Here is a 21299-nt window from a genome sequence, read left to right as displayed (position 1 = left end):
ATCCTTAGCATTCCCTGATGGGTCACTTACATTTTATCACTTCCTATTGGTCATTAGAGCAGACAGCTTTCAAAGACAGGGCCTGGTGCAGGTGGACAATATAATCTGGGCAGGAAATAGCTGCATCACACCGTGCTCTTCTCTAAAGGTATAAGGAGGCCGTCACACTTAGCTCTTCTAAACTTATGCCCCAGCTTCACAGTGTTCAATTTGAAAACTAAGGGATGATAAAATGGGTGGAAAATGATTCTTCATAATTCAAGGAAATAAAAGGAAGCAGTTGTCTGGATGATACAGAAGATGGAAGTCCACCAACCCTTCATACCTGACTTTGGCGTGCGTTAATAATTTCTTCTGTCCAGCAGGCACACCCCTCCTAGTTATGTTTTATTTGACTGAGGTTAAAATGTATTTTCCATTCATGGATATATCAAACCTGAACATCATAGAAGGGTGATCCAATGTACAGCAAGCACACGAGCCTTTCTCTACTGAGTTGTGTTTTCTGAGGTCGTTTGTGCTGCGTGATCGCTGAGTTTTCAAGAGGGAGGTTTATAAGTATTTCAGAGGCCGTCTCCGTACACAAACCAGTTCATCACGGCCGTTCTGTTGATTCACCAGTTCATGGGACTGGACCCTGTTTATAAACGGCATTCCAAGTGGTATTCTTTTGGGATTTTAGATGGAGTACCATAGAAATATCTACGTCATAAGTTTAATATGAGGATTAAATGCTGACTGTACATAAAATAATATGAGCTATTAGTAGTAGCAGTAGGAAAAGCCAGAGAATGAGTCAGAAAGGTGATGTATTATGCTAATAATATTTGGAACTCAAGTTGAGCCTGTCTAAAGACATAAGCTGTAGGTATTTATTAATTTAGTCAGTCATGAATTATTGAGAACCACCTATGTCCCAGGCAGTGTTGTAAGTGCTGGAATGAAGCAGTGACTAAGACAGACCCAGTCTCTGCCTTATGGAGCCGATATTCCAAGGGACACACAAAGTGGCTTTTCTTACTCTCTTTAAAACATGCTTTTGGTGGTTTACTATCTTATTTTTTTTCTATGAAAAATCCATACAGAGATAAAGAATTTTATTTTGATGTGAACAAGAATTACTATTTTTTACTTTTCTCTACCTATTTCATCTCTCCTGTAAGTCTCTAAAGTTTAAGGGCAAGACTGGAGATTGGTTAATTTTTTATTCTCATTCCATGTCTAGTAGTGTCTTTTTGTAAATAGCATGAAATAAAAATATTTTTTCTGAATAGCCAACCAATTTCAGTAACAAATTACGGAAATCTCTCTCATTATTTTGTAGTTGCGTTTCCTATACACACAAACATAATGAATTTTTCCAGGCACCACAGGCTTGGTTTACTGGTTTTCACCTTTTAGAGACTGAAATCTCTCCACAGAGAATCAGAACTAGCTCTGTGTTTTAATCTACTTATGCTGGGTGTCACGGAAGGGGAAAGGATGGGCATGTGGCATTACTCCCTGCAGGGCAAAGCCTGCCTCACGTATACACGAGAGCGGGTTCATCTTGCCTGGCCACGTGATCCAGGGACTGGGGAACAGTTCTCAGGGCCAGGCTAGGGAGATACAAGGTGATAAAGATAAGCGCCATATTAATGATACATAAAAGATGTGCTATGAAATTCCCCAGGAAGAGAGCTCATTTGGGGTTACAGTGAATACAGAAGAAAGGAAATGAATTTAGGCTTGAAGAATAAGATTCCGGTAGAAGAGAAGGAGGAGGGCATTATTAGTAGGTAAGTGGAAACCTCCCACTTGGAAGAATACCAAGAGCCTTGGGCATTTTTACTTTATTCTCTAGGCAATGGTAAGTTAGCAAAGGTTTCTGCCTGGGAGATTGACATGTGGCTTGTGAAAATGGTCTTCCCTGATAAACTTGATGCTATTGCCTGAATTTAGAATGGAGAGATGATTAGAATTTAATGGAATATGATAGAACTTAATTGGAATTTAATAGGTCACATAGTCTACTAGGTGTATTGCCATCAACATTAAAAAAAAAGAAAAATAGAATAGAATACAAAGTATTAAAATATATCACCTGTAGTGAGCCTAAGTATTTTTTTATGAAACTTTCACTTTTGCACACGTGGGTAAGTGGGTGGGTAGGAAATCCGGAAGTGGATTTCAGCCAAAAAAATTCAAAACCACCGAGGTAGAGTCGCTCATGAGATTCTTTACTAGAGAGCTCTTGTTTCTTTCTTCCATACCAGAAATAGTTGTATTCCAACTAGCAACTATAGTATTTTATTCTTATCATATACATATCAGCTTATCCTATAAGGAAGAAGATTGTGCGTTGTCAAAGACAATAACGAAGAAAGCAATGATACTGATTTTATTCAGTCTATTGCGATAGGGAGAGCGCCCCAGATCTGAGATCACGGAGCCTCGGCAGCTGGTTTCTCCTTAGCTTAAGAGGGAGGAGTGGAGACGCCCCAGGTGGGATGCTTTACCCTATGCATTGTTCTGTCATCAAGGGAAGTCTCCATCAGGTAGCCCTGCAGGAAAGGTTTATTTCTGTGTCTAGTTAATTTCAGGGGGGACAAACAGTTCTAATCTCAGCTAAGCCATCTGTGAGACAAAGAACAAGGAGCTGTCTGTCTTTGCCAGCATGTGCAGGTAAAAGGGGAAAGGTCTGTGTTTGTCCCTGCCATAGGTAAACAACGGGGTCCTCAAGAGCCTCTTGGGGTCACGAGAAAGAGTGGCCAGCGAGTTTTTCTCACATAGTATGGGAAAGGTTGGTCTTTGCGGTCAGCCATTTCCTGGAACACAAGAGTGAGGGGATTTTGGAAAACAAAAACTTGGGGAATTTCCTAACTAAGAACTCAGGTAAACTTCAACATTGTCAGTTTTCTCCTCTGGATTGGCTTTAAAGAAAGTACAGGACCAAATTTCGCACCCACTTACTACAAATGGGTAGAGCGTGAATCCAGCTAATTTCTTGGATGATAATTGATGGTGGTTAATGCTGCTGAGTGCATAATTCTGTAACAGGAAACTTCTTTTTAATCTGAGAGTAATTAATACTGAAAATGATCATTTAAAGTGGATCTCCTTTCAGGGCAAAATTTAATAGAAGACAGAAAAAATAATTTGAATGGACATTTATCTTGAAAAATGACACTTAAAATAATAAAAATAAATTTGCTGAATCACTTATTTAATAAAAGGCAATTTATAATTGCAGCTGTAAGCTAATTTTAGCACAAAGAATGGATGAGGCATTGATTTGAAGCCATAGCTTCATACAACACACTTTACTTGTGATTTTCACAGCACAATTTTATGGAAGATACCATTTGCAAAAAATATTCAAGACTTCTTCAATTTTCTGAGATGTCTCAGTCTTTTGATGTTCACTTTATTCCTTTTTGCAGTTTCTGTATATCCTCTTCTACATTTGGTAGGCAGTCTAACTCTATTAAATGTTCATTTGTCAATGGAGTCCTTACCGTTCCCTGACATCAGGTTTTTATCTTTTCCATGTGATGTCATCTTGTAGTTGATTGGTATTGAATATGTTGTATTGCTGGATATTTAAAACAGATATATTGACTCAGTGTGTGGACTGAGTAAACATTTTCTGGGTTCTGCAGTAAATATTTTCCTTTAGTTTAGGATGAACCTCATTGTTCTATTAAATTCCTAATCATGAAGACTTCAAAACAAAACTCCAATAGCAGCCACCCCTCTGCATTTTCATGCTTTAGTTCAGGTAATTCTCACTTCAACTCTATGAGGCAGGTGTCATTATTATACCTAGTACATGAAAAATGAAGGCTTTGAGAATTTGTGTAATTTTCCCTAAATCCCACAGTCACCAATGGCAGAGCCAGGACATGAATGCAGGAATCTTAATAACACAGTTTTTACTCTTTGCTGAAACGAGATGCCAGCCTTCTCCTCACCAAGACTAACCACTTCTATTTTTCCTACTTTTATTTTTCCCTTTGCCTGGATTTCTTTATCTACTTATTGGAAATTTAGTTTTATCTTGTTATATATTTTTAGCCAATTTAAATTCTTTGTAGGAAAAAAGAGAGGTACATGCATTTTTAAAAAAGCAAATAAGTTTTTCAAGGGAATCTGGAGAGAAAGTGCACAAGGTTCTGGATCCTGTGACCTAGAGCCTCACTTGGGATCTTCACTCATTAGCTGAGTGGCCTGAGGTCAAGGTTAGAGCTCCAATGTCCTCACTTGTAAACAGTGAAGTTATTATTACCTCTCTCATAAGGTTATTTTAAGATTAAACACAATAATACATGTAAAGTGCTTGGCATCTTGTCTTTTACACGGAAGGCACCTAATAAACATTTCTATCATCACTGTTTTTATGCTGACAGTGAGACAGGTCTTCCAGGAAACAGTGTCCTGGGCTGGGAAAAAGCAGCCCTACTTCAGTCTAGTTCCACTACCATTATGTAACATTTATTTTTCTCAATTTTTAAGTCACGAAGATGAGACAACCATTATTATTTTCAGGTTGAGTGGATTCTTAAAACTTCTTTGGAGAGGCACCATCTAAGTTAATTCTGTAATGATCAAGTTACAAATATTTTATTTTATTAATTTGAAGATAGACAATATGGCATTGATGTAAGCACCTATGACTCTCAAAGGAGAGCAGTACAATCCTGGGATGACTAATTCTGGGTGCTCCTGTAATGCTAGAACCTGTTGGTGTGATTAGAAAGTCCATGGGGGGGCTTCCCTGGTGGCGCAGTGGTTAAGAATCCACCAGCCAATGCTGGGGACATGGGTTTGAGCCCTGGTCAGAGAAGATCCCACATGCCGCGGAGCAACTAAGCCCATGCGCCACACCTACTGAAGCCTATACGCCTAGAGCCCGTGCTCTGCAACAAGAGAAGCCACCACAATGAGAAGCCTGTGCATCGCAACGAAGAGCAGCCCCCGCTCACCGCAACTAGAGAAAGCCTGCACACAGCAACGATGACCCAACACAGCCAAAAAAAAAAAAGAAAGAAAGTCCACATGGGACCATGCTTTTGATCACGGTGGTGGTAGGTGAAGCTTCCTTGCCCAGTCAAGATTTCTTTTGGGCTACATGATTTTCTACAGTGACTGATTTCTGTTATTTGGACTCATTTGCAAACAAGCACTATATGTTATGTTTCAACTTTAAATTTTAAAATATATCATATGGTCCAGAACAAAAGCAACGTTCTTAAGTACCTCTGAAAGGTCAAAGGTAGATGATCTATGTAAATTCAGTTAGGGATCAAAATAGCCAGACTTCTTCCAGTGAGAAGAATTGAACTGACAGTCTTTGAAAATCTTTCTCTGGAGACTTCTTACAGTAACAGGGAAAAATGTGGGTTCTTGGTCAGTTTCTCAATAAATACAATTTTCTGAAATATCTCAGGGCTTTGTCATACCTTGTACCCTCTTAACAAAGAAAGTTGTCTTAACTGTTCCCTTATAAAAAGGCATAGAGTAAGAGAATTGAGAATGTTAATTACAAATGAGATAGTGGATTTACAAACTATTAAGAGCTGCAGAAATCTTGCAATACTAAAATATTCTGATTTTTAAAGAGTGACTCTCATAACCAATAAGGACCTACTGTATAGCATAGGGAACTATACTCAATATTTTGTAATAACCTACAATGGAAACAAATCTGAAGAAGAATATATATATATGAATCACTGTGCTGTACACCTAAAACTAACACAACATTGTAAATCAACTATACTTCAATTTAAACTAATTAATTAATTAATTAATCTAATCAAATACAATTTTTTTCCTAAAAAAAAAGAATGACTCTCAATGACTCTCAACTCTTCTAAACATATAAAATATTTTCTTGGGGCTTCCCTGGTGGTGCAGTGGTTGAGAGTCCGCCTGCCAATGCAGGGGACACGGGTTCGAGCCCTGGTCTGGGAAGATCCCATGTGCCGCGGAGCAACTGGGCCCGTGAGCCACAACTACTGAGCCTGCGCGTCTGGAGCCTGTGCTCCGCAACAAGAGAGGCCGCGATAGTGAGAGGCCCGCGCACCGCGATGAGGAGTGACCCCTGCTCGCCGCAACTAGAGAAAGCCCTCGCACAGAAGCGAAGACCCAACACACCCAAAAATAAATAAATAAATTAATTAATTAAAAAAATTTTTTTTCTTAAACCTTAATCCACCCACTCCTGACATGTTAGGACCTGAGGCACGACTGCGCTGGATGCCGAGGCCCTCTCCTCCTGCTCTGGGTCCGCCCTGTGCCCCGCAGGGCCTGGCTTACCAGACGGAACATGGGCGCCCAGCCACGTAGCCAAGCTCCCTCCTCCCCTGCTGCACACAGATGAGTTTGGCCCCCTGGGGCCCGCAAGTGTCACATCTGTGGCTGGGCTAGTCTTCTAGACCATGGTCGTCACCTGGAAGCTTGTTAGAAATGCAGAATATCAGGTTCCACCCAGACCTACTGAACAGTAGTCTACATTTTCATAAAATCTCTAGGTGACTTATGTGCAAGTTAGAGCTTGAGAGCCTTTGCTCTCACGTGGGAGGTTGAGGTCAGAGGCACCCATCTCCTAAGTTTAAGAGACTCCCTGTTAAAATGCTTTGTTCGTCTTTTGACCTCTGAAGGACTTGAGAAGATTCTGGCCAATGATCAGTTCTGTTCAATTCCTTGTTGGACTTAAGGTACATGCCAAACTATAGTTGATTTTTCATCTTATACATTTAATTTTTTTCGGTCAGGTAATTTTCCTTAAGCTGTTTTCTTAGTTGGAATGCACCCCACCCACCCTACTCTGTCAATATCACCTGCACCAGGGTGGCCGTCTCTTCCGTGAAGCCCACTGTGATACCCCTGAGGAAGAGCTTCCGTTCTGACCCCATCCTCCTTAGTTAAAAACTCTGGTAGCCCATTCACTGGGTCTGCTCTGGTTATACAACTGAATCCCCACGAGACTATCAGCTCCCTGACATAGGAGCTGAGTCCCATTCAGATTTAGATTCTCCATTACCCATAGCTGAGTCTACTAGATTTTAAATAAACATGTGAAATTAAATCTGCCTCTCTTAAGTTTATTTTTGTGGCTCCTGCAATTCTCTGCTTGTGCCAGAAAGGATATTAAAATAGTCCTGCAATTTTAATGAAGGTAGATTTTACTCCTGGGGCTTATCACATTTAGCAAAGTGTATACATTTTGTACCTTCGTGCAAAATTGTGCTTGGCACCGACCTGGTGGTCACAAAGGGAAGCAAGGGTGTTCTTCGATGAGAATTCTTGGGCAGCTGGTTCTACTTCTGTTAGTTAACAGTATTCAAATGGAGGAATTGCTTTAGCTTGGAAAGTAAACATCAGATATAGGAGGAATAGAGCTGAAGAAAAAGGAAATTATGAAAAACGGAATACAGAAGGAAAGGTAAATTTCTATGACTGGCCCAGTCTTCTGGCTTTCCGTGTCCATGCATCATAACTGGGGAGTCACGGGGGTGCAGAGAGGGGGCAGGAACTTGGAACTGGGAGTCTCTGCTCTAGTTTGGGCTCTTCTGCTAATTAACTGAGCACTTGAGAAACTCACTAAACATTTGTGGGTCTCTGTTGTCAAAACTGAAATATGAATAGTTGGTCAATGCTTCTTAACCAGAGATGAAAGCTAGAAAAATGGGGGGTAGGGGGGCTTGTTTAAAGACACGTGACCAGGTGGGACACCCAGAAATGCGTATTTGCTGGGTTTGTGATGGGCCCCAAGCATGAGGTGCCTTTCTGATATTCATTTCTGGTTAAGCATCAGTAAATTAGATGCTCTCTTAACATTCCTTCTAGCTCAAATATTCCCCGATTTAATGACTACCAGCCCCGTAGTGAACGCATGGTTAGGAGTCTACGTGTCTGGCAGACACTGCTGGTGGTACCCCTCTTCCTTTAGGAACAAAACCCAAAGTTTTTGCTCCGCACATGTCTTCCAGAATAACTGTTACATTTCCCAGCTTTCCTTTGGGTATGTCCATGGACTAAATTCTGGCCAAAGGGAAGTGGTAAGTGTAGATTCTGGGAGCGCTCTTAAAAGACAGAGGCGTGCCCTCTTCCTTCTTGCTGACTGGCATGCATAGATGATAGTGGAAGACGGGCCAGCTGGGTCAGTGCTGGACATGGGAGCTGCCATAGGCGATGGGAGGGAACCAGGACGGTGTGGCCTGGGTCCAGGACACCAGGGAGTCGTGTCAGGCGGGAACTTACTGCCCCCAGGCTTCCTTTATGTGTGAGAGAAAGACATTATTATCTAGTTAAAGTAACTGCAATTTTGGTTTTACTCTTTCTTTCAGCCAAACCCATTTTAAACTAAAACAATATGGAGCATGAAAAAGACTTTATGGACTCCAATTATGCTTCCCAATCTTCATGTCAGCACGAATTGGAATGTCTATTTACTGTGGCTTCTTGTTTTCTACTTCTATAAGTGTACTATGCTTATAAGACAGAGAATAATATTGTCTTTTACAGAGAGCACTTCCTTCACAGCCAAAAATTGATGGAGAGGTATCATAATTTTAGGAAACACAGTTTTCTTTTTATGATTTTATCTTATTCTCTACAAATATATATTATTTCCTTGGCATATGCCATATATATATACATATATATATATGAAATTTTTGCCCTCAGACAGGGTCAGTCACCATTAATTTTGTGTGAAATTTGGTAGGACCTGAACTACAGTGAAATACCAAGAACTGCCATTTAAATTACATATTATTGCTAATAATTGTTATTATTGGCAATGAGCAAACATGTGGTGTTGAGTTTTTTAAACACTTCTACATTTTTTTTGAAAGTTTGGGCTTTGTCAAGAGGTCATTAGGAAAAAACCTTTAATTCTTTTCCTTCCCATTTATAGTTGAACAAAAACGCACACCCACACACACCATATATGTATACGATAATGGAATTTGTTTCTTGTGAACTTGCATTTAGCCTGTGAAAATTACCTTTAACGACTTTGAAAGATATTTTGCTTTTTGCACATGTTAAGTTTCTGATGGGGGACAGGGATGAGGGGCAGGGATGGGAGGATGGTGAAAGAAAAATTATACATATACATATATATATATGTATATATATACATATAATTCAGGGCGTAAGACCTGCAAAATTCTGGGATTAAAAGTCATGTGAATAATCATTTCCATTTCCAAACCTTTCTTAATAAATAATGGTAAAATGCCACAGTAGATATTTCAGGCTATTTAATAAAACTCTCTCTCTCTCTCTCTCTCTCTCTCTCTCTCTCCTCTCTCTCATACACACACACACACACACACACACACACACACACACACACACCCCACACCCCAAAACAAACTCATTCTCCCATACAGAATAGAAACTAAACCAAATCAAATCATAGAGAAAGAAGATTGGGTGGGGAAAGGAAACGGGGACTATTATGAAGAGCTCTCTCTGTTTACCTTCATTCCTCTCATCCGGGTTAGTGTAGACGGAAGCCAGAGTAAAGAAGGAAACGGTAACAAAAGCCAATAAAATGAATGCCATCTCCAGGTTGGTAAACGGAAGCTCCATGAAAGACCACAAACTTCTTCGCCTGCAATAGAAAACAGACACTGGCTTAGTATACTCTGGTCCGGAGAGAGCTTGTTGAGCAATAATTGACCGTAGAATGAGATTCACTAAAACTCCTTAAGACACTTCTGCGCACCTGGAACAACACACTTGGCACTAGCAGAAGGGGGGGTGCTCTCGTTTTTTGAGATTTGGCATCAGTATTGGTGTAATTGAACTTAGGCTTTTCTGTGGAGGGTGGAGGAGAACATGCGAGTCTGAGCGGCAGAGTCGATTTATGTTTTGTGAGCTTTTTGGACAAAACCCTGGGAGTAAAGATAGAGTATATTTCATATCATGAAGGAAAAAATAGTGTTGGTTTCTATCTCACTGACCCCACCCAAGTTCAGAGTGATGTTCTTGTGCCTGAAGTTACCCAGCGTTTGCCAACCAGGTGATAAATCTACAACTGAAGCAATTTTTCGTGAAGAAACCATAGTCTTCAGAGTAGCTGGATCAGACTCAACCCAAATAAAGATAAATGTGTTAACAGTTCAACCATGAGAACTTCCAATCTCAGACTCAAAAAAGGAGAGCTCATGTGTCTAGAAAGGAAAGCATAGTTCCATTGGGGGGAAATTATAACATCTAGTTGGAAATAACCTCATCTTTCTGTCTTTCAATGTTTACTACATAAATGTAAAATATTTAAAACCCTGCAGACATATGCGGGAATGTTATAATTTTAAGAAGACCCAGAGAAAGAGATTTCACATCCTTCCACTGCAACTCATTCCAAATTCTTTATTTACTGTCTATTTTAGGGAAATAACTTACTTGGGGTCTTTCACTTAAGGGTTCAGTCTCCTTTAAATATATTTTTTAAATGACTTCATCATATCCTGTAGTTGAGAGACAAGATTTGAGGTGAGAGTTAGGTTTGCTCTCTTTCCTAATTGCAGCCTTCCAGTGTTGCTATAACAGAACAGAGGTGGGTGAGGGGATGATAAGTTCTTAAAAATCTGCTGGTTTTGAACAGATTTCTGATTCTTTTTTTTCTTTTGGACATACTTCTTACAATTGACAATTGTTTGCGGGAATATTGATCAGAAGTCTGTAGCTTTTTGTAGTTTTGTAGGACAGAAAATTGGACATGGAATTTATGTGTCATAGGTATGCACATTTTAAGACATGAAGAATACTATCAAGGGGGTTAAGATATATCTTGGAAATTTTTCACATCAGTGCACATTGGTCGAGCTTATTCTGGTTACTGGGAGCTGAGCATTCTAGAGTATGGCTCTACTGTCATTTAACCACTCATATTGATGGGAATTTGGGTTCCTTCTAATTTTTTGTCATTGCCAAAAATGCAGCAGAAAATATTTTTTTGTAAATATAAATTTGCACACAGGTCCAGATATCTCTAGGAAAGATTTATAGAAGTAGAACTGCTGGATGTATAAAATTTTGAAATGTTCCTTCACAAATTTCCCTGGAATTTACAACCATATCAATACTATATGTAAAGAACTGGTTCCCCAATCCTTCCTCAACACTCCCTGTTTAGGTTTTTTCCCCCCAATTTGAAGTTAAAAATACTATCTCATGTTTAAATTGACTTTTCTCTGATTTCTTGTGAGTTTGAACATTTTTTTCATGTGTTGATTTATTATTTATACAGTTTGTTCTGTGAATAACTTGTCTTTATCTTTTGCCCAGTTTTAAACTGGGCATTTGTAATTTTCTCACTGATTTGTAGACACTCGTTATAAACTTTGGATAAAAAATTCCTTTCAGTCTATCTCTTGTCTTTGTTTATGATGCTTTCTGTTATTCAGATTTTCAAAAATTTAATTATTAATTTTTTGGGCTGTGCCATGTTGGGCAGCTTGTGGGATTTTAGTTCCCCGACCAAGGATTGAACCCGGACCCTGGCAGTGAAAGTGCCAAGTCCTAACCACTGGATTGCCAGGGAATTCCCTCAAAAATGTATTTTTAACAAAGTTAAGTCCACCTTAACTGAAAAGCTCTTGTCCATCTCTGGTCTCATTCCTAGCTCTCTCTGGTGTCTTGCCATGTCTGGGGTAGGGATTAGAGGTTAATTATTACTTATGACTGCCAGCGCCTTGTTAAAAACTTGATGGTGCCAACACATCTGCCTCACCATTGCTCTTTGTCATCTGTCCCCTGCCGCACTGAAACCAAGCTCACAGTTACACACTCAGATGGAGAAGACGTGGGGAGAAGTTGTCCAACACAGTGATTAAGGAAAACAGAACTGGGTGTTCCAGATGGTTCAGGGAAATCAGTGTAGGAAAAAGTGATTATGTTATTCTGTGGTATGTCCAGATCTATAACAGTTGATGGATTCTGTTTATTTCTCTAAGAATGTATTGATTTTTAAATTATTTATTTATTTATTTATTTATTTTGGCTGCGTTGGGTTTTCATTGCTGCACGCGGGCTTTCTCTAGTTGCAGCGAGCGGGGGCTACTCTTTGTTGTGGTGCATGGGCTTCTCATTGCGGTGGCTTCTCTTGTTGTGGAGCACGGGCTCTAGGCACATGGGCTTCAGTAGTTGTGGCACATGGGCTCAGTAGCTGTGGCTCGCGGGCTCTACAGCACAGGCTCAGTAGTTGTGGCACACGGGCTTAATTGCTCCGTGGGATGTGGGATCTTCCCGGACAGGGGCTCAAACCCATGTCCCCTGCATTGGCAGGTGGATTGTTAACCACTGTGCCACCAGGGAAGCCCTGTATTGATGTTTTTCATTACTATTGTGTTTCCAAAACCCAAGGTATATCTGTTAGTAGAGACAGAGGCTGTCACATCATGTTGACGTTAAGAATCTGGGCAGTATTATGGGAACTGGCTGTTAGTAAGTCACCTTGGCATAAGTAAGTAGAATTTAGTGATTTATTCAAATGCACAAGTCTTTGCAATAAGTAAAAGAATGTTTTGTGATTTTTATAGTTAGTCAACATGTTATTGGCTGCTTCCAAAGTCACATATACATTTTTCTTCTTACATCATTTATATATTTAAAGATAAGAAACAGCCTTAGTTTTGTAGCACAGCTTTCAATTTACAAAAATATTAAACAGCACAGAGAGGTCGGTGTACTCTCCCCCTGTCTCTGTGATTTCTCTTATTATTAACATCTTGCATTAATGTAATACATTTGTTACAATTAATGAACAAATACTGACACGTTATTAGCTGAAATCCATAATTTACATTGTTTAATTCTTTGCATTGTACAGTTTTGACAAACGCACGTCAGTCGCCGCTACTGTGTCATACAGAATAGTTTCTCTTGTGCTTCCTTTACTCATCCCTGCCCTCCAAACTTCTCAAGTCCTGACAACCACTTATCTCTTTACTGTCCCTAGTTTTGCCTTTTCTAATTGTCATAAAGTTAGAATCATACAGTCTGTAGCTTTTCAGACTGTCTTCTTTCACTTAACAATTAGTATTTACTGTATGTCTTTTTATGGCTTGATAGCGCATTGCTTTTTACCACTGAATAATATTCCATTAGATGGATGTACCACAGTTGGTTTATCCATTCACCTATTGAAAGACATCTTGGTTGTTATCAGTTTTTGGAGATTATGAATAAAATTGCTATAAACATTCAAGTGCAGGTGTTTGTGTGGACATGATTTTTCAGTCTAGGAGAATGTTTGATGGGTCATATGGTAAGACTATGTGAAAACTGCCAACCTGTCTTCCAAAGTGGCTGTACTCTTTTACACTTCCACCAGCAATGAATGAGTACTCCAATTGCTCTGCATCCTTGTATCAACTTGGTATTGTCAGTTCTTTGAATTTTAGTCATTCAAATGGATGTGTAGTAGTGTGTCACTTTTTTAAATTTGCATTTCCTTAATAATATACAATGTTGAATATCTTTTCACACACTTATTTGACATCTCTGTATCTTCTTTGTCAGATCTTTACCTATTTTTAAATTGGGTTGTTTGTTTTCTTACTGCTAAATTTCAAGAGTTCTTTGTATATTTTGGATCCAAGTCTTGTATCAGAGAAATGTTTTCTAAACAGTTTCTCCCATTTTGTGTCTTGTCTCTTCATCCTTTTAACAGTGTCTTTTGCAGAGCAGTTTTTAATTCTAATAAAGCTCACTTACTACATTTTTTCTTTTATGGATAATGCTTTTAGTATTTAGTGAGTATCCAAAAACTCATTGCCAAACCCAGGGTCATATACATGTTCTTCTATGTCATCTTTTAGAAGTCTTATAGTTTTGCCTTATTAAAGGCAAAGATTCTTTAAATTTAAGATCCATTTTGAATTAATTTTTGTAAAAGGTATAAAGTCTGTGTCTAGGTTCTTTCCATTCTTCTTCTTCCTTTCCTCCTCTTCCCCCTTCTTCTTCACATATGGATACCCAATTTTTCAAGCACCATTTGTTGAAAAGACTATCCTTTCTCTACAGTATTACCTTTGCTCCCTTGTGAAAGATTAGTTGACTATTTGTGTGTGTCTATTTCTGGGCTCTTCATCTGTTCCATTTTTTTTTTTCATAGAAACTTATTTTGTGGCGGCTGTTTTATAACACTTTGAGCACCGTCCTTGTCGTCCCCAAAACTACCTTCATATTAATTATTTTAAGATATCTCAACAAACTGAGGCCAGCTCTTAATCCTGGGTTATCAGCCCTCGCCCTGGAGAGCCTCCGTGCATGTCCTCTGTCATGATGTGTAAAAGCAGCCCCCAAATTCAATACTGAGCCAAACTTGCTTTTTGGTAAAAAGAAATTCAGATGGCAAACAAAAATAGGGAAGTAGGTATAAAAGTAGTTGAGTTCTGTAGCACCTTAACAAGACCCTTCTACCCTAGTTCTATTCATCCTTCACCTCCCAAAGGAGCTGCACCTCCTCTTCCAAGTCTTTTCTGACTACTTCAGCTCCAAGCGTTCTCATTCTTAGATGGATTTCCCTAGCACTTGATTTCTATCGTCTATCTTACTTTCCATAAGGAACACACATTAGTAAATATTGACTGCACCTCTCTTTTGTCCCATTTCCCTCTGGGAGAGGGTAAAGTTCTTGAAGACAGAGGCTCTTGCTTTTCTGCCCTCTCCATGGCACCCACTATGATTTCTGCCCAGAGGTTAACACCTAGAGTTGGAAAGATACAATTAAAAGATTGATAGAGAGCACAGACTAAAAAATTAAACACATATGCAATCATGTGCATAAGAAATATAAAAGAAGGTAGTGATGTTAGTTTAGGAAAGAAAGAAGGCTTCAGGGAGAAATCTGGACCTTAAGCTTGGCACTAAAGGAACCCCAGTTTTCAGTAGAGAAGAGAGGCAAAGTCAACCCAGAGAGAAAGGAGTAATTCATTCAACACATGCCTTTTGAGCTTGGCATTATGCTAATTTGTGTGGTGAATGTGGTGTGTTCCAAGGAAAAAGAACAAGATAAACTCGAAGGGCCAATATTGCCAGAACAAAGAGTTACAGGACTCCTATCACTCTGTCACAATGTGACCATTGCAATGTCCCAGAGCCCTCCCAAGCAGCATGCCCTGTCCCTTTCCCATCCCATATAAGGAAAGATATTGGCCCCATTTTTCTCCCGCTCAGCACACTGAAAGTATACATACTCTGCCCAGTCAGCAGATGACTTGCAGGTTCCCTGGCTGTAAAAACAGACAAGCAACCCATGCTCATTGTCAACTTTCCCTGGCTACCAGGAGGTCAGCCCGCTGTTCTTGCAGGGACCCTTCTCTTTAACAAAGCTCTATCTTCCTTACGTTCTGCCTCATGTCTGGAAATGCTTTTCCAACCCATGCTTGGCCCACGAGATGGTGAAGTGAGGTGATGTGAGGAGAGAGCTGCAGGAGGGGGACACAGGTGAGATGTAATTAGCATTAAAAGGGGCCACGCACTGCTTTAGGAACATCACTGCTTTTAACTCCTTGACTCTTCATACTAACTCTGTAAGGTAGATACTATTATTGTCTCCATTTCGTAAGTGAGGACCCTGAAGTACCAAGACAAGTAAAGCAACTTATCTTAGACCATAAAAGTAGGCAGAGTTAGACTATCAAGTCTGGCAGCCTTGTTCCAGAATCTTCACCCTTAATCAATGTACTATACTGGCACTCAACCCACCAACTAAACAAGCAAGCTAACCAAACCCACCCTTATTCCTTTCTCTCTGGGTTGACTTTGCCTCTCTTCTCTACTGAAAACTGGAGTTCCTTTAGTGCCAAGCTTAAGGTCCAGATTTCTCCCTGAAGCCTTCTTTCTTTCCTAAACTAGCATCACTACTTTCTTTTATATTTCTTAAGCATACAATTGTGTGTGTGTTTAATTTTTTAAAAAATTAGTATTGGAGTATAGTTGGTTTACAATGTTGTGTTAGTTTCTGCTGTACAGCAAAGTGAATCAGTTATATACATACATATATCCACTCTTTTTTAGATTCTTTTCCCATATAGGTCATTATAGAGTATTGAGTAGAGTTCCCTGTGCTATACAGTAGGTCCTTACTAGTTATCTATTTTATATACAGTAGTGTGTATATGTCAATCCCAATCTCCCAATTTATCCCTTCTTCCCCTTCCCCCTTGGTAACCATAAGTTTGTTTTCTACATCCGTGACTCTGTTTCTATTTTTGTAAATAAGTTCATTTGCACCATTTTTTTTAGATTCCACATATAAGCGATATCATACGATATTTGTCTTTCTCTGTCTGACTTACTTCACTCAGTATGACAATCTCTAGGTCCATCCATGTTGCTGCAAATGACATTATTGTTTTTAAACATGTGCTCTCTATCAATCTTTTAATTGTATCTGTCCAACTCTAGATGTTAACCTCTGGGCAGAAATCATAGTGGGTGCCATGGAGAGGGCAAAAAAGCAAAAGCCTCTGTCCTCAAGAACTCTACCTTCTCACAGAGGGAAACGGGACAAAAGAGAGGCACGGTCAATATTTACTAACCTGTGTTCCTTATGGAAAGTAAGATAGAAGACAGAAATCAAGTGCTAGGGAAATCCATCTAAGAATGAGAACGCTTGGGGCTGAAGTAGTCAGAAAAGACTTGGAAGAGGAGGTGCAGCTCCATTTGGGAGGTGAAGGATGAATAGAACTAGGGTAGAAGGGTCTTGTTAAGGTGCTACAGAACTCAACTATCTTTATACCTACTTCCCTATTTTTGTTTGCCATCTGAATGTCTTTTTCTTACCTTATGCTAGATAGTGGAAAAGATCATATTGAATAGGCAAAGGACAATTGATAGAATTTAAGGTGAGGCCTTAGTTTTTATTTAAATGCTATTAGAAAGTAACTATAGGTCTTTAGTAGCACGACGACATAATGAAGCAGCATTTTGAGAACGGTAACTGCATCTCCATGTGAAGAATGGATTGAAGGAAAAGAATCATATTTGGAAAAAACTTGGAGTGACTTAGCTCTGCATTAGGTTCAGCAATTGAAATAGAGAGGAAGGGGTGAAGCTAAAGCCGCTTGGAAGGAAGAACAGGAGGGGTTTGGAGGTTTGCTGGCTATATGGGGTGCACGGGGTGCCCCGACACTAGTTAAGATGCCGTACAAGGAGGAAGAGGGGAGATGAAGATCACTGGAAAAAAAGATCCACGGAATCATGGGAATTCAGCAGTAGAGAATATTAATTTCTCAAACTTGCTCAAGGTTAGTAGAATAAATTCTCATATGTTTCACAATCCTTCAACATTTGGAAATTAGATTGATCACGCTTGTGCTTCTTCAGAGAATATGAGGACTATTCCGTCTGTTACAGCAGCTCAGAGAACAAAAAATAATTTTTATTGCCAGTACCTTATGAGGACTGATTGTTCCTGAAAAAATAGACGGAAAATAACAGAGGAGAAAAAGAAATGATGCCATCTAGCGGTGACCAAGTGCTGTAGGTCGGAACAAGAAATGAGGAGGAAATACCCAAGGTCGCTAACGTTTCATTACAGTACATGGTAACCAACACACACCTATGCAAACAGTCTCCCATAGCCTTGAGCTGTCCCACACCCAGAATATCCACTGACTTTAAGGTAGCTGTTTCTAGCAGGAGGCATCCATTAGCATTTTCTACACATGTAGATCATAGACTGAGTTATTTCTAGCTCCTCATACTGGATGCTGTTATTCTAGGTATAACGAACGCAAGGTTTTCGTTGGATTTTAAGTAGAAATTGAAAGCTGAGTGAAAGGATGTGGTAGGTAATACGTATTGTTAGATATCTGTGAAACCGAGTTCCCTTACCAAATTTATGCTCAATCTCCCTGTCCAAAACTTTATTCCCTTTCTTGTGCCCCCTGACCTCAGTCATGTGCTAACTGACCGCTAATCAACCAGAGTCAGGTGACTAAAGTTGATGTCGTCAATAACATAGTTAATGTAATAAAACTGCTGTTGTAGGTATCGTCGTTAACTTACAAACTCAGGCTGTTTCTCCAGGGCAAGATGAGCTCACAGACCCTGAGCCGTGGACCACCTGGCCAGAGAATCTAAACCAGAGACATTCTGACTCCTGAACTAGATTAAGAAATGTCACACGATGATTAATCCCAGCTTCTTCATTCTTCCCCTTTAAAACAGAAAGTATCTCTGAGTCCTTTAAGCATTCTGAACAAGACTCACTTGATGCAGGGAATGATTGCCTCCTTTACATGGTCTGAAACCAGGAACATCTCTTTGTGTTGTATGTGTGGGATGTAGATTGTGACACACATGTTTCTGTCATGTTGTAAATATCGTCTACCAAACAAGGCCTTGAACTGTAATCCCTTCCATCTCTGAGACAACAATAGCTACACATCAGTCTCGTATATATGCTCCTGAATTCCCTACTCAGCCCATGGGCTCACTGTTAAGGACTGGATGTCTTTGTCCTCCCAGAATTCACATGCAGAAGCCCCAACGTGATGGTGCTGGGAGGTGGGCCCTCTGGGAGGTGGTTAGGTCATGAGGGTGGAGCCCTCAGGAATAAGATTAGTGTCCTTATAGAGACCCAGCGAGCTCCCTCACCCCTTCTGCCATGTGAGGACACTGTGGAGAGATGGACATGTAGGAACCAGGAAGCAGGCCCTCACTGGACACTGAATCCGCCAGTGTCTTCATCTTGGACTCCCCAGCCTTTAGAGCTATGAGGAATAAATGCTTGTTGTTCAAGCCCCCCAGTCTGCGGTGTTTCTGTTATGGCAACTCAAATGGACAGAGACACTCATGGTGGAAAATGGTTTTCTTGGTTACACTTGTACTTGCTAAATGATAAGCGATATGTCCCCAGCTCCTGTCACTGCTGCTTCTACTTACTATTTTCACCTGCTAAATGTCTCTTTGATATTCTCAATCTTTATTTTGGATTCCGTCATATTGATTTTTCTCTTTTTTGGACAACTCCATATTTCAAGGCATCTTCTCTTTTAACTTTGACTTAAAAGCCATCTTCTCCTTGAGAATTTTCCCCTAAATCATATTTCAGGTTTGAAAAGAAACTAAAGATCACCTTGCCTATACACCGTGCAATGGTTGATCCTCCTTAAACTGTTTTGGTGGAATAGATGTCCCGCCTAAGCTTGAATTCCTCTAGTGACAGGGGACTCACTACCTTTGGAATCAACCTATTTAGCCTCTGAGTAGCTTTGCTGAGTAGAAAACTCCTTCTTCAGATGAACTGAATTCCTTGTTCCTGTGGCCATTACCACTTAGTTCCTGAATGCAGAACTGGCAAGTTCCCCTCTCATGTGAGGGCTCTTCAAATATTTGAAGACAATAAATGTATACCGTGTTGCTTGCCCTCCCCTACTGTCTTAACAAACACTCCTCCTGTGATGTAGTTCTGTATCCCTTTTCGCCTGTGGTTTCTCTCCTTTGCTTCCACATCCTTCTGAAGTAGGGTGGAGTGCTGAGCTGAAGACACTGACCTGGGTGAGGCGGCCAAGGGTGTCAGGGCTGCAGCACCCACTACATTCCAGCTCTCTCATTGGCCAATGGTCTGGTTGTGCTCAGGCCGAATTTAAAAAATAGTATACTTACTCTCAGACTAAACCCCCTGTGTCTTTCTCATCTGCATTTCTACCAAATTGTCAAATCACAATTCTTGTATTTGATACTTTTATAGTTGGTTGCTTGGTCCTCAATATTTTACCCACTAAATTTCCTATTGATAGATTCAGCCCCTCTATCCTACCTGTTTAAGACTATTTTGGCTTCTTCTCCTACCATCACACGTAGTTGCAATTTCTTTCAACCTTATGTCATCCACAAGTTCAACGAGTGGGTCTTTTATGGCTGCATTTAAATCTTTGGTGAAAATACTGCCTGGGACAAAGTTCTCTAGTCCATAAGAACAAGCTAAATATACTGTGACTATTGGATTTGCTTAATCTACTAGTTTAGGGACCTTTTTTTTTTTTTTTGAGTTTTAGGGAGAATGGTATGAGATAAAGCACCTTGAATAATCCCTTACATTTGGTGGGTGCTTAATAAATTAGTTATTGAAATATATCCCCCTTACTGAAATTCTTAAGTCTAATTTGCCTTTGCAGATCTGTTCTTTATAAAAAAAATAATGCCTTTAATTTTAATCTGTGTCTCTATTTGGTCCATCTTTTTAAAATTCTCAGGTTTCAGCTACGTACTTATTTTAAAAGTATACTTTTTCTCATCCCTTCTAATGTATTTATTGGTTTTAAATTTATTTTATATCACTTTCTGGGTTTCTAAAGGGTGATTTTAAAATAACATTTAATTAATAAATTAATTAATTAATTTGGTTGCACCGGATCTTAGTTGTGGCTCTCGGGCTCCTTAGCTGCTGCATGCATGTGGGATCTAGTTCCCTGACCAGGGATCAAACCCAGGCCCCCTGCATTGGGAGCGCAGAGTCTTATCCACTGCGCCACCAGGGAAGTCCCTTAAAATAACATTTAATTTGTGACTGTAAAATTTATATTTGTTTGAGAATTTTGTAAAATAAAGAAAAACAGGGGAAAGAAAAATCATAGAAGGGTGTGTGTTTTTATTTTGATACTCTCAGTGAATTACTTAGGATTTATAGTGCTGAAAGCAGCATTACCAAATTTGCATTTCTCTAAGGTGTGGATTTCCCAAGGTTTCTTTTTCCCTTCCTAAGGGTATATATACTGTATTTAACTCAAGTTCATGCTAAGAATACTAACTTTCATTTTTTTCTTTAGTCCTTTTGTCTCTAGTTAGATATTCATCCCCTAAGCAAAACCAATCAGAATCCCTCTGTGATTGAAAAATAATAGATCTCCAAAGTCTTTTCATCTCAGGGCCTTTTGAGCTCTATTTTTGCCTAAGGAAAGCATGAATGCAGGTATCTTTAGATTTTTCTCTTTACTTATTCTTCAAAGTACTTCGCTCCTCTAGGCAGTGCAGAAGTAAATCCACCCACAACTGAGTAACTCCATAGCCCTTCAACCTCATAGAGTTTAGATGACTCGTGCACTGCATATAAGCAAATGTTTCAAACCTTGTTTTATGGGTGGGCTCTGATTAGGCGCTGTTGAATATTTTCAGTCCTTTTGGTTGAATTAGACATTTATTGAATCATTTTGGTTGTATTGTATATTCTTTAAAATAGAAGAAGGTTTTATTTAGAGCATTATACCTATACTTCCAGTGTCTCACATTCCAGGTTGATGTTTCGTGTATCCACAGTTTTGGGACTCCCTAAAACTTTGCAG

The 21299-nt window shown here is 39.6% G+C and overlaps 2 protein-coding genes across 2 annotated transcripts in view; one reads left to right on the top strand and one right to left on the bottom strand.

The window, feature by feature from the left end:
* LOC309660803 (uncharacterized protein) overlaps positions 1-21299 on the top strand; it is a 576745-nt gene that overhangs the window by 287057 nt on the left and 268389 nt on the right. The gene's annotated exons all lie outside the window — the stretch shown is intronic.
* Positions 1-21299, bottom strand: part of SMIM31 (small integral membrane protein 31) — a 63390-nt gene that overhangs the window by 27441 nt on the left and 14650 nt on the right. Inside the window, exon 2 of the mRNA XM_082461936.1 lies at positions 9477-9610. Within this exon, the coding sequence (XP_082318062.1) occupies positions 9477-9588 (112 nt within the window). The 5' untranslated portion in view covers positions 9589-9610. The remainder of the gene's footprint in view (positions 1-9476; positions 9611-21299) is intronic.

Source organism: Balaenoptera physalus, assembly GCF_965194825.1.
Source record: "Balaenoptera physalus genome assembly, chromosome: 5".
NCBI lineage: Eukaryota > Metazoa > Chordata > Mammalia > Artiodactyla > Balaenopteridae > Balaenoptera > Balaenoptera physalus.
Note: the sequence above shows the minus strand (reverse complement) of the source record. Positions and strands in the feature narration are given on the sequence as shown.